Here is a 14003-nt window from a genome sequence, read left to right as displayed (position 1 = left end):
CTATTCATCCATTCTGAGATACAAGTCAGACATTGTGTTAGTGAATCAAGAGAATCGTGGTCATCAGGTGCTATTGATAAATACAGCTGTGTGTCATCAGCATAGCTGTGGTAGCTCACGTTGTGCCCTGAGATAATCTGACCTAATGGAAGCATGTAGATTGAGAATAACAGCGGACCCAGGATAGAGCCTTGTGGAACACCATATCGGATATCATGTGTCTTCAAGTTGTAATTACCACAACTAACAAAGAATTTTCTCCCTGCCAGGTAGGATTCAAACCAATTTAAGACACTGCCAGAGAGGCCCACCTATTGACTAAGGCAATTTCTAAGAATATTGTGATCAATTGTGTCAAAAACGGCACACAGGTCTTAGAGGATGAGATCAGATAAATGGCCTCTGTCTGCATTTACCCGCAAGTCATTTACTACTTTAACGAGTGCAGTTTCTGTGCTGTGATTTGTTCTAAAACCCGACTGAAATTTATCAAGAATAGCATGTTTATTGAGGTGGTCATTTAACTGCATAATGACTGCCTTCTCCAGAACTTTACTTAAGAAAGGCAGTTTAGAGATGGGTCTAAAATTTTCAAGAGCCGAGGGGTCAAGATTATGTTTCTTAAGTAGGGGCTTAACTTACCCCTTAAGACAGTCTGGGAAGACCCCTGTATCTAATAACGAATTTACTATGTCAAGAACATTATCAATTAGCATGCCCGATACTTCTTTGAAATAATAAAATGAACAATTTCAAATATCATATATACCTATGTCTCTGTTTTTTTGTCAGTGCGGCTTTGACATCATGGGTCATAAGCTGCATACTAATTCAGCGTAAGAAGGAACACTCAATAAAATTAAATAAAAAAAATTAAATGACAATGAGACACGAAGAAGGCAGATTCGCCAGCGTTTGTGTGTCAGCTTTTATCTGTCCAGATCAGAGAAATTCCAGATTGTCTCAAGACGCCACTCACATCTACAGTTATTCCCAGTGCCAGATAAAAAGTAACGGCGTCAGATCCCTGGGGGGGCAGTAGTATGTATCGTGATTGTGACTGAGAGAATAAAAGTGAAAAAAAATGGTAACTTTTACAATTTCTATACATTTACAGTGGCTGTTACAGATGCAAATCAAATGTATGTGTTTATTGTATAATATTAACAATAAGATCAACTCACTACTCAAAATGGTAAATATACGAGGCAGTCAGGATCAAACCGGTGGACTCTTGATTATAAGTCAGCAATTCCTACCGCTGTACCACGGAAGCTATTGTATCGTCCTTGAACCTTTTGTGAAAGTGTTTATTTGATCTTTGCACTTCAGGCTTTACACATTATATAGTTTATGTCTACATTTTGTCATTTATTATTAAAATATGAAAAACGTTTTAGTTTTAACGTTTTTTTTTTTTAGTTAAATTAAATGCACTTTTTTTGTTTAAAGAATACGTGCACTTTAGTTTGTATTTTTTAATATATTTCTTTTTTATTGTGATGGTCACACTAATATAAAAACATCAGATTATTTTCAAATTCATATGTTTCACTGGTTGTTATTTTAATTTGATTATTATTAATTTTAATCATGTTAATGCAGAGACATCAGGGTGACATTCACAGGTTGACAGACGTGAGCAGATGAGGTAAGACATGCACTGGAGCCCAGAACAGGATGTGCAACCACAGGTTGCAGGCATCAAAATAGTCAGGCATGAAATAATTGTGACTAATCGACTAATCGAAAATTAAATTGAACGATTGGTCGACTACCAAAATAATCATTAGTTGCAGCCCAAATTGAGTCTATCTTCAGTATTTAATTGCCATGTCTTTATTGAAGGTTTTTTCATCTCAGTGTAGGAGTTAGTTCCAGGGAAAGGTTCTTCTACCTAAACCATTTCTATTCAAAAATACATCATTATGCCTCAGAAACACTGAAAGTTTAATTATAAATTACAATAAATTAACGATGCCGACGTCCTTGAGCTTGACGTTGAGTAGTATGTTTGTTGTACAGGGTACGTGGATAATGGATTGACTCGCCGCTGTAATTGAATACTTCCGTTTCACACACACAGGTGCTGTTCTGTCTCAGACAACAGCGATATTGTTATGAACTATCGTGGATGTTGACGTGTATGGTGTAGTAGAAGTCTGTCTCCGTAGTTTGATAATTCACTCGCATGGGTGTTTATTGTTGCTTTTAAAGCAGTGACGAGTGTGCGTTGGTTTTGTATGTATCACTAACAATTCAGGATCACCCGTATTTTTTGAAAACTTTGAAGTTTGATACAGCAAGTTACCATACTGATTGTACACCATGTAGATGACCCTAACCGTTAGTATATATTAAAATGTTCAGATGTTACTCCTATTCATTGCATTGGTATAATTGTACCGTTACACGTTAGATAATACACAGGCCTATCTCATTAATGTATTGTTTCAATTCTGCTACAAGTTTCCGTTAGCACTTGCTTTCCTTCTCGCAGTCAAACTTTGATGTGCGAGAAGGTTTAACTCATCAAGTATGGTATTCATAAATGCAGCATTGTCACTGTCGGATAAACTACATTTCCATCATTTTGTATACATATTTGAAGGTTTTGGCAGGTGGGGACCCAGGGGAAGGCAGAGGGGCCCACACGTACCCAGTTGTCTGGGGCCCAAATATTATTATAAGTACCGCGATAAATGAATTTTCGCGAAGTAGGATTCTTTATTTCTAAATTTAATATTTTCACAGTTAGATCATAGAAAACCTGTTTACGACCTTCTAAATACGTTTTTTAACATTATTAGAACCCTCTAGACATGAAATAACACCCTTTAGTCAAAAGTTTAAACTGTGCTAAATGACAAGACAGAGATGACAGTTCCATCTCACAATTAAAAGAATGCAAACATATCTTCCTCTTCAAAGGAGTGCGCGTCAGGAGCAAAGAATGTCAGAGAGAGAGAGACAGAGAGAGAGAAAAGTAAACAATCAAAAATCAATAGGGCTGTTCGGACTTTTAAGTATACGAAGCACAGCCGGACAAAGCAGCTGGAAGGAAGGGAGCAATGCGAAGGTCAGTGTGCGAACAGCCCCTCTGCTCACACCCCCTCCATCAGGAGCAGAGAATGTCAGAGAGAGTGAGAGTGACAGAGAAAAGCAAACAATCAAAAATCAATACATGCTGTTCGGGCTTTCAAGTATGCAAAACACCGCACGGGAAGCATATCATATATCATTGAGGAGTTTTATTTAATACGTAATATGCGCTCTGATTGGGTAGCTTCTCAGCCATCCGCCAATAGTGTCCTTTGTATGAAATCAACTGGGCAAACCAACTGAGGAAGCATGTACCATAAATTAAAAGACCCATTGTCCGCAGAAATCCGCGAACCAGCGAAAAATCCTTGATATATATTTAGATATGCTTACATTTAAAATCCGTGATGGACTGAAGCAGCGAAAGTTGATGCGTGATATAGCGAGGGATCACTGTACACTATTTAAAAGTCCAGACTCAAAGGACATTACTTGGTCTGTATAAGCTTTACAGTAATCAATCCTCGATTGCGGGGGTTGCGTTCCAGACCCCCCCGCGATAGGTGAAAATCCACGAAGTAGAAACCATATGTTTGTATGGTTATTTTTATATATTTTAAACCCTTATAAGAAAAATAGTATACAGTAAATGTGTGTACAGTGACACTAAACGTACATACATGTACTAAGTACTGTAAGTAGAAAATTAATTATGGTTACTCACCAACAATGACACGATGACTTGTCCGATAAAAATGAGCTTAATTTTACTGCACAACAAAGGAGAGCGTTACAGCCCTTCTAAAGGAGCCACTTCAGGCGATTGTGTAGCACTGCCGTTGTACTTCTTCTGGCATTCTTCAATCCAAATCCCTAAAGCAGATTCCATCTAGACTACTGCTTTATTACATCCACTTACAACTTGTTTGGCACCCTGGTTAAAAGGACACTGCAGCTGTAGATCTTATATTCCTTTCCTACTTTTTAAATAAAAAGAATCGTAGCCTCATTGATGCCGTAATGGCGTCCTACAGCGGTGTAGCTTTTCCCATCCTTCAGCATATCCAAAACGTTTACCTTTTCGGCAATCGTTAACATCTTCCGTTGGCGCTTGGGCATGGCCCCTGAGGCAGCAGCAGGAGCAGATCGTTTTGGAGCCATAATGAAGGACTTGACTATGCACAAAGATAAACACAAAAGAGCACAAAAGTTAACTCTTTACACAGCAAAACACGTTGATGCTGAATGAGCGAGATGAGACTTCCTGGTTAACACTGCATTCAGCACACAGAAACTTAACTGAGTGCTCTGATTGGTTAGCTTCTCAGTCAGGAAAACTTAACTGCGTGCTCTGATTGGTTAGCTTCTCAGTCATCCGCCAATAGCGTCCCTTGTATGAAATCAAATGGGCAAACCAACTGAGGAAGCATGTACAGGAAGTAAAAAGACACATTGTCCGCAGAACCCGCGAAGCAGCAAAAAATCTGCGTTGTATATTTAGTTATGCTTACATATAAAATCCGCGATAGAGTGAAGCCACAAAAGTCGAAGCGCGATATAGCGAGGGATTACTTTACTACCATTTGCAGGTTGCCACCACTCTCACACTAAATATCCTGTTATAAGCAAGCATAAGGACTGACCACTGTAGAGTACTTGGGCACACTGTGTAAAATTATATTTGGTGGTGCCCCATACATGGGAAATAAACAAAGGTCAATTAAACTAGACCCAAACATCCTTCCAGCCTCCTCTCTCTGTGTTAGCTTTCAGACTCCCATAGAACATTTATTTGGTGCTCCCCTCCAGTGACTCCCCTCCAACCCAGATACCAGAACTGACTTTTTATCCTGGATTGGCACACAACATGTTAAAGTTTCAGTTTTCTGGTAACACAATTTGGCCAAGGCCATTTTCCAGGCCCTACAATATCTTGGCTTAGGCCTTCTGTGTGCACTAGAAAACCTCACCAAAGGTTCAAGCTGCACTCTCTGGGATAGCCATCCCTTGACATTTCATTTACCATACACATTGAAGTGGAAGAATATTATGTGGGGTTAAAAACTGTATGCCATATAATTGAGTATAGGACTATTTCTCTGATAACTACAGATTATGATTTAGCAGCAGGGCTTTTAAGACAATGTGCTCTGCAAAATGCTTTAATGCATAGCTGATATATGTTAAATACATAACACATCATGATTATAATATTATAATGTAATAATTCTAGTGTTGTGATTGCAGCACATAAAATGCCAGAGCCAGACTAGGATCTTCACTGGTGAGCCTCAGAAGGAGGCCTCATTTCAAGCAGTGAGACCCCAGACTCAAAAGGCAGCTTATTAAGTGTAGCAGGATTTTCAATGACCTGATACTTTTAAATGTACTAATTTTACAGGAGAGGAAATCTATAAAGCATCTTGCTTGAAAAGACAAGCCAAGAAATTTTCTTGAAATTCAAAGAATGTATTAAATAAACAAAGGCAGAACATAAATAGCAAAACAAAACAAAAAAGGCAAAAATGAGACAAAGGGATTTGCTGAGAAGGACAATCCAAAGCATATAAGACTATCCAAGTACTCAGAATCTAAAAACAGAAGGAATAAATCCATAAAAAGCAAAAAAAATCATATAAGCTCAATGTGGTACCTCAGCAATGATATAATGGTGGCCCTACCTCTTGGGGTTCCACCCATAGAAAACAAGGAATGTATCCTTTGAGTACATATATGTGGTAATTCAGTGCACTCAAAATGACGAAATCATGTGAGGTCTCTAAAAGATCCATAAAATAGGCCAGGGCCCTCTCTAGCCTGTCCAGAAAAGGCAACCTAACCTCAGTACTTCAGTGGGAGTATTTGGGCATGTCCAGGTCCTAATAATGGGGAGCAGGCTTTTTAAAATAATGTCAAAAGTTCCACAGTATATCAAAATGTCTCTCAAGGAGAAGGAAAACCTTAAAAAACCTTTAGCTTGAGTTCCAAGTCCACAAAAATTGCTTTTTAAGATGAATTTATTTATTTAAAATAACAAAAAAAAAATAACAGAACTGCAAAATCAAAAGGATTTGCCTAATAAAATTCACAATACAGCTTTTGAAATCCAAGAGCTGAAGCAAAATCCAGAATATCAATTCTTACGAAGCACTCTAAGAATGGCAATGAATCACTGAAGGCTCCACTCTTACATTAGGAATATAAAGGTTGAGGGCGGTCCATCAGCAGTGACATCAGGGTGGCCCCACCTCTTGGGATTTTACCCACACAACACTAGGGACATAGGAGTACATGGAATACCTAGATAGTAGGCTAAATAATAGTAACATGGATATATAATTACAGAAAATTCATAATTATAATAAAAAAATGAAAAACAATAATGTAAAATAAACAAAGAATGTACAAAATAGGACAATAAACATATACCTGCGAACAAACCCTGGCATATGTTTGTTAATAAATAAACATAATAATATTAGCAAAACTTACATAAAGAAAATTACAAAAATAACACTAAAATGGAAAATAAACATTTTCCATTGAACAAACCCAGACTGTAACATATCAACAAAATGGATACTACATTTAACATATGTAAATATACTTTAATATCCACCCAGTCCTGAAATAGACTGTGCAAGATATATTTCATATGTAAAAAGTAATTTAAATATTTTCCACTAAATTGTGAAATGTATTATTTTCTTGTCAAATATAAGCTTCTAGATGTCGAAACTCTAATGCTGCCTGTGATTGCTGAGGAGAGAGCAAAAGCATTGGAAATTGTTCGAACAGATGCACTAAGGAATGCAATTGTAACAGTAAAAAACAAATTAATAGAAGAACAGAGCAAAGCAGAAGGTAATTTTATGTCTTTCTTGTAAACATGACTGTCTGCATTTTTTAAATCTTTGTATTAAAAGACTTTTTAAATATTGTTGTGATATTTTTCAGGATATTGCATATTCCAAATTGTCTCATTCTGTACTAACTTTCTTATTTTAAAAATGTAAAAATGTAATGTTACTTTTGTAGGAATTAATGTTTAATTCAGCAATGTTCTATTATAGTACTCCAAAGTGTCCTTCTATTGTAGCCCTACATAGTGGATCATTTAACACCACGCATTTTATCAACTTAAATGAAGAATATAAGCACTGGAATAGTTTGTCTAACATAAACAAATTTAATATGCTCAGGTTTCAGGTTTCTTGGCTTACTCTTACACACCCACTCAGCAATGGAAAAGGGGGTTGACATAAGAGTGAAATGAGTAAAGGGGTTATAAATCAAGTGTGACTTTCATGATTTTGATTTTTTTGCAGCGCATAGGTAAAGGTAACATTGCTTCTTAGTTTTCAGCCCTAGCCAACTGCACAGGTATTATTATGTATAATAAGTTCACATGGTATATATCTTAATGTCATCTTGTAGAAAATTTTGAATTGAATATTCTAGTGTTGTGATTGCAGCACACAAAATGCCAGAGCCTCTATCCAGGTGACATACAACATTTGACATACAATTTGTTGGATTTCTTTTTGTTTTCTCAACGGTAGCACAATCAGGTGAAGTGACTTGCTTCATTCCATTGGCAAGGATTTGAACTCACAACCTGAGGGCTTGCAGTCCAAAGCCTTAATCACTACACTAGATACATAGATTTTCTGAAAAATAACTGCTTTTTACTGTGTGATATTTACCCTGCTATTACAGGTGAAGCAAAAGGTGAAGGTGAACAAAGCACTGGAGCTTCATCAGATCAAAAGGCTAGCGATGAAGGTGAGAAAACCATATGAAATAATGTCATTGTTTTAACTGGAGCCCTTAGAAGGATATTGATTGTCCTCTAATCAGGCCATGATTGTTCACATCCTCCACTGTGTTCATGTCTTTGACAGTGTGCACAATCTAATCCACATGCTTAACTGAAAGTTTACAAGTATGTGCATTATTTTTACATTCAGTAGTTCTGGCACAGGCAAAAAGTGAGCAAAAAGTATAAGGCCAATGTGTAAGTGCAGCCATTAACACAGCTGCTTCATGATTTTAGGAGGATGGGCTCAAATCTCAGACTGGGCACCATCTTTGTGCAATTTGCACATTCCCCCTGAGTCTGGGTAAGTTTTTCTTTGGTTACTACAGCTTTCTTTTCACATCCCAAAGATGTGCATATTAAGTTAACTGGTCACTCGAAACAGAATCCATATGTGTGAATACTGGTAAGTATGTCAGTGTGCCTTGTGATAAACTGGTACTTTTGTGCATTACAATTGATGCTGCTTATACAGGCTGCTTTCTTTGTGAAGCAATGAAACTGACAATGGATGGATGGAACTTAAAATAAAAGCTTTTCCTAGGACAGTAAGGTGCAAAGCAAGTGTCCTCGAGATAAATCTTGACATTTAAATTGTACACAATAGACTGCCTATATGTTAACAAGCATTATGAAAGATGACTGATTTAATTACATTGGAAGAGCTGCCAGTAAATTTAATTAAAAATGTTCCAGTTTTCAATGAAAATAGTACACATTACAATGAACTAATGAGGTTACATAAGAATTAGTTCATGCTTAGGAGTATCAGGCAGGAAAGGTGTTCAAAAGCAAAGAAGTCCCACAAGATCTTTATGATTCATAATGAATTAGCTCTTTTAAATGTTAAAATCAGGTGACTGTGAAGCATTTCAGACTTGAATGACAAAGAGAAAAAAGAAGGAAAATCATTTCTTGGTAGTTTTTAATGAAAGCAGTCAGTCTAGAGAAGTATAAATGGGCAAGTTACATTATGAGAGTATACTCTTAAATTGTAGCATCTCATTTAAAACCTAAGGAAACAAATGTAAGAGTTAATTCACTCCTTTCTAATTTATACATCAAATACTTTTTGCCTGTGGTGGGCTGGTGCCCTGCCCAGGGTTTGTTTCCTGCCTTGCGCCCTGTGTTGGCTGGGATTGGCTCCACCAGACCCTCGTGACCCTGTAGTTAGGATATGGCAGGCTGGATAATGGATTGATGGAATCCATTTTAGATTTGGTCAATTACAGTAATTTTTCTTAAACAAAAAAGAGCTACACATATTTTATGATGCATAACAGAATTAAAAAATAAAGATATGTTACCTGTGGGAGTCAGGACTCTTTTCACAGATACAGACTTATTGTAATATCCCATTTCTATCTTCAGTGGCTCTTCTGCAAACCGTCATTAAGCATAAAAAACAGTAAGCTAAAAGACCAGATTTCCAAACTAAATAGCTTGTAATCATGTTGCCTTTACTGGGCTTTTAATTCTCCTCTACTGGAACCTAGCAGCAACTATAACTGAACTGCTGCTGTTAGATCTCAGTGTTCACCTTCACACAATCAAGTTTTTCAGCTTTTGTCTTGAAGTTCACACTTATCCATCGAATCCATGAGGTTTGCATGATCTTGCTTATCAGTTACACACAATATTTGGTACCTATCAGCAATGCATATACTTAGATTTGAGGCTGTTTACAAAGTTTTATGTTCTATACCATTGTATGTTGACTATTAATGTATGCTCTGTATTTGTCATACACACAGTATCAACTATAGCAGAAGAATCCACGGTGAGTGCTGAAGGCACTTCTGAGCTGCAAGAATCTTCATCTGTAGCCTCTTCAGATGCAACCAAGACAGAACAAGGTAACAAAGATAGACAACAGCCATGATTCACTTCTCTGTTTTCCTTTTTTGCAAGGGTTGTGTGTGTTATGATGCTAGCAATAATTATTGCAATATGAATACACCTGTAGACTTTAAACTGAGTGTTTTGATACAGAAAACGTGTCTTCTCATCTGTGCTGAGACTTAATGATCATTTCAGCTCAAATTCCCATCTTCTCCTTTCTGGTTTTGTGCTTCCTATGTAAATGATCCTTCTGATTGTTTGATGGCTACAAGTCACACCATTATAATGAAATCTGCACTTTCCATTTGTTAAATTAAGTGCCATTCTGACTACATCATGGATTTCTTTCAGCAACCTAAAATCCATAAAGAGTAAAATCCATAAAGAGTCAGATGATGGCTAAAATGAGTAAAATCAAGAGCCACACAATAAATAATAGTAGGATTTTAACATTCCATGCAACACTTTTATCTTTCTGGCTTCTAAAAAATGCCACCACAGTACTTTTTAAAAATCTATGTATGTTGAATGTGCTTTTATAAAGAAACACAAAGATTAGACATTTTCACTGTACTGAATTGATATTTATGTATTATTTTGCCTTCCAATTTATTCTGAATAATTGATTAGCGTTTATATTGTAATATTCCAATAATATACTCTAATTTACTGGCCATACATTAAGTAAGCAATCAACTGTTTTTTTATATGTAATTACAGATACAGAAGTGAATGAAGAACATCCTGAAGTCCAGGCTATAGTGCAGCAGGCCATTAGAGATGCAATGCTTGTGCCCCTTAATTTGTCTCCTGACCTATATACAGATGTATTGGAAAAAGCAATTAATGAGGTATATCTTCATTGTGAACATAATGCAAAAGGAAACAAACTGTTTATTGAGTTACAGCAGGTTATCTCCCCGTTTACCTTTCTCTTAGTATTTTTAATTTTTCCTTGCTCCCTTAACTTTTCTTAGTTTACTGTTTGTTTTATATTGTGTTTCTTCATTTGTTTTCCCAGTCCTCTACATTTCTTGCTTTCTGTGGTTGCAGGGGTAGAACCTCTGATTGAATTATCATTCTACTGTAAGGTGCTACAGTCCTTAGGGCCATAGTTTTATTTGCTGAATTTATTTTCAACATTACCTTTTTGATTTAACGTTGTTTTCAAGCAGCATAAAGGAATACTCCACCCAAAACGTATATTTTGTTTAAATGTTACTTACACTATGTGATTTATAGTGATGGCAGAGAAAACTTTTTAATCTAATGTTTTCATTGAGAAAGGAGGCAAGAAATGTTATGATTCAACAGCCACAGTAGGTGACCAGCGCAGGACAACAGCAAACAATATAAAAAAAACAAAAACTCACACTGTCATATAATCCACATGCAAAGTCATGCATTTGTTTACTCGCAGCACCCCAACATGTATTTTTACTAAAATACTTTTAAATAAACCACTTCCATAAAACACATTCGTGAACGAGGAAAGAACATGCACATACACGTAAACATGCATTTGAAGTGAAGACCCACTTCTCAAATTAATTCATTTGTCAAATGTCCTGTCTTCAATTCAAAAGCACAGAATCGTGAGAATTTTTTTAATGTTTAGAAATGCTGCCTTTTCCAGAAGTAATGGTAATAATAGTGTTCTAAAAAATGCATACTTGGTGCATGTTTTTGTGCATTTAACTGAATAAGGGATATGGATCATGCAACACGAGTAAAATAAGAATTTGTTTTCTTTTCTCCATAGACAGTTTTCACATTGTTTGCTGTTACCTGACATTAGTGACTGTTAGGTTCCATTTTATGACAAACTATTTTCTCTTGTTATACATGAAAACTTAACAGGTCAGGTCGGGGAGCGTTCCCACACCCACCACACGACAAAATAGCTTGGGATCCTGGTTGGCCCCAAGGCAGACGCGCAGTCCAGGCCCACCCTCCAGAAATGACCCTATATCTGCCACAGCCAGGTGTTACGTGGGGTCCCCTTGGTCTGGTCCAGCCACTTAGGTCCTCGACAATGAGGATCCTGAGAGCCGGTTCACCCTCGGAGAATTGCACCACATGGCCATAGTGTAGTTACTGAAGCTCCCTCACAATGGAGGTAATGTGCCTCATTCGGGACTCCATGAGCAACTGCTCATTCGACATAAAGATACATTTAAGATTGAAAACTTAAGATTATTTTTTTTCTCAGAAACATTTAACATTTAAACAAAATATCATTTTTGAGTAGAGTTTTCAATTAAAATTTTTTACATCTTTTTTCATTACCATGTCGGTTTTCACAGACACCACCATTTTGTGGTGCAGTGGTCAACACATTTCTGTGGGATGGGCATGATAATGTGTAACACATGACATCATCACTGAAGCGGCATGAAGAAAACTAGGATTACAACAGTGAACTTTACATGTGCTTTTACTTTTCTTATTTCTTCTAGTTAAAGACTATATTTCTTGTGACTTTTGATTGCAATTTAGGGTTCTGTTTATAATTTGAGGAAAAAATCACTTTGAATCCTTGGTTATGAAGTGGTCTAAGTGTTGATACACATTTATTCATCTGGTTGTTTTAAGTCAATCAATCAACATTTATTTATATAGCACATATTCATACAAAAAAAATGTAGCTCAAAGTGCTTTACAAAATGAATAGAGAAATAGAAGACACAATAAAAGATAAACATAAGTCAACATTAATTAACATAGAATAAGAGTAAGGTCCGATGGCCAGGGTGGACAGAAAAAACAAAAAAATTCCAAAGGCTGGAGAAAAAATAAAATCTGTAGTGGTTCCAGACCAAGAGACCGCCCAGTCCCCTCTGGGCAATCTACCTAACATAAGTCAAACAGTCCTCTTTGTATTTAGGGTTTTCATGGAAGGACCTGATGATGATGGTCACGTAGACTTCTGGCTTTCAGTCCATCAATGTTGGTGCATCATGATGCTTTGAGTAGGTGGTGGTGGCGCAGGCCGCCACCACAAAGAAACCGGAAAAAGAAACAGAAGAGAGAGTAGGGGTCAGTACTGATTTTAGAGCCACTGTGAATAATTATTATGAAGAATTGAACATACAGAGTATCAATATTAAGTTAAAGTGAAGTTATAAAAAGGCCATGTTAAAGTAATGTGTTTTCAGCAGTGTTTTAAAGTGCTCCACTGTATTTGCCTGGCGAATTCCTATTGGCAGGCTATTCCAGATTTTAGGTGCATAACAGCAGAAGGCCGCCTCACCACTTCTTTTAAGTTTTGTTCTTGGAGACACTCATTTGAAGATCTAAGGTTACGATTTGGAATATAACGCGTCAGGCATTCCGATATATAAGATGGAGCGAGATTATTTAAGGCTTTATAAACCATAAGCAGTATTTTAAAGTCAATCCTGAATGACACAGGCAACCAGTGTAGTGACATCAAAACTGGAGAAATGTGTTCGGATTTTCTTTTCCCAGTTAGGATTCTAGCAGCTGCATTCTGCACTCGTTGCAAATGATTTATGTCTTTTTTGGGTAGTCCTGAGAGGAGTGCGTTACAGTAATCTAGTCTACTGAAAACAAAAGCGTGAATTAATTTCTCAGCATCTTTCAATGATATAAGAGGTCTAACTTTAGCTATGTTTCTTAAGTGAAAAATGCTGTCCTAGTGGTCTGATGAATATGCGATTTAAAATTCAGATTACAGTCAACGGTTACCCCTAAATTTTTTACTTCCGTCTTAACTTTTAATCCTAGTGCATCAAGTTTATTTCTGATAACCTCACTGAATCCATTATTGCCAATTACTAAAATTTCAGTTTTCTCTTTATTTAGTTTGAGAAAATTACTATTCATCCATTCAGAAATACCAGTAAGACATTGTGTTAGTGTATCGAAAGAGTCGGAGTCATCAGGTGCTATAGATAAGTACAGCTGTGTGTCATCAGCATAGCTGTGGTAGCTCACGTTGTGCCCTGAGATAATCTGACCTAACAGAAGCATGTAGATTGAGAATAACAGCGGACCCAGGATAGAGCCTTGTGGAACACCATATCGGATATCATGTGTCTTTGAGATTTGATTACCACAACTCACAAAGAATTTTCTCCCTGCCAGGTAGGATTCAAACCAATTTAAGACACTGCCAGAGAGGCCCACCCATTGACTAAGGCGATTTCTAAGAATATTATGATCAATGGTGTCAAATGCAGCACTCAGATCTAAGAGGATGAGAACAGATAAATGGCCTTTGTTTGCATTTACCCGCAAGTCATTTACTACTTTAACTAGTGCAGTTTCTGTGCTG

At 36.8% G+C, this 14003-nt stretch overlaps 1 protein-coding gene across 2 annotated transcripts in view; it reads left to right on the top strand.

Annotated features, from left to right (window-relative positions):
- ak9 (adenylate kinase 9) overlaps window positions 1-14003 on the top strand; it is a 115875-nt gene that overhangs the window by 29992 nt on the left and 71880 nt on the right. For both annotated transcript variants that reach the window (XM_039747912.1, XM_039747910.1), the window contains 4 exons: window positions 6765-6906; window positions 7762-7827; window positions 9616-9717; window positions 10424-10554. In XM_039747912.1, the coding sequence (XP_039603846.1) occupies window positions 6765-6906; window positions 7762-7827; window positions 9616-9717; window positions 10424-10554 (441 nt within the window). The remainder of the gene's footprint in view (window positions 1-6764; window positions 6907-7761; window positions 7828-9615; window positions 9718-10423; window positions 10555-14003) is intronic.

Source organism: Polypterus senegalus, chromosome 3 (assembly GCF_016835505.1).
Source record: "Polypterus senegalus isolate Bchr_013 chromosome 3, ASM1683550v1, whole genome shotgun sequence".
NCBI lineage: Eukaryota > Metazoa > Chordata > Cladistia > Polypteriformes > Polypteridae > Polypterus > Polypterus senegalus.
Note: the sequence above shows the minus strand (reverse complement) of the source record. Positions and strands in the feature narration are given on the sequence as shown.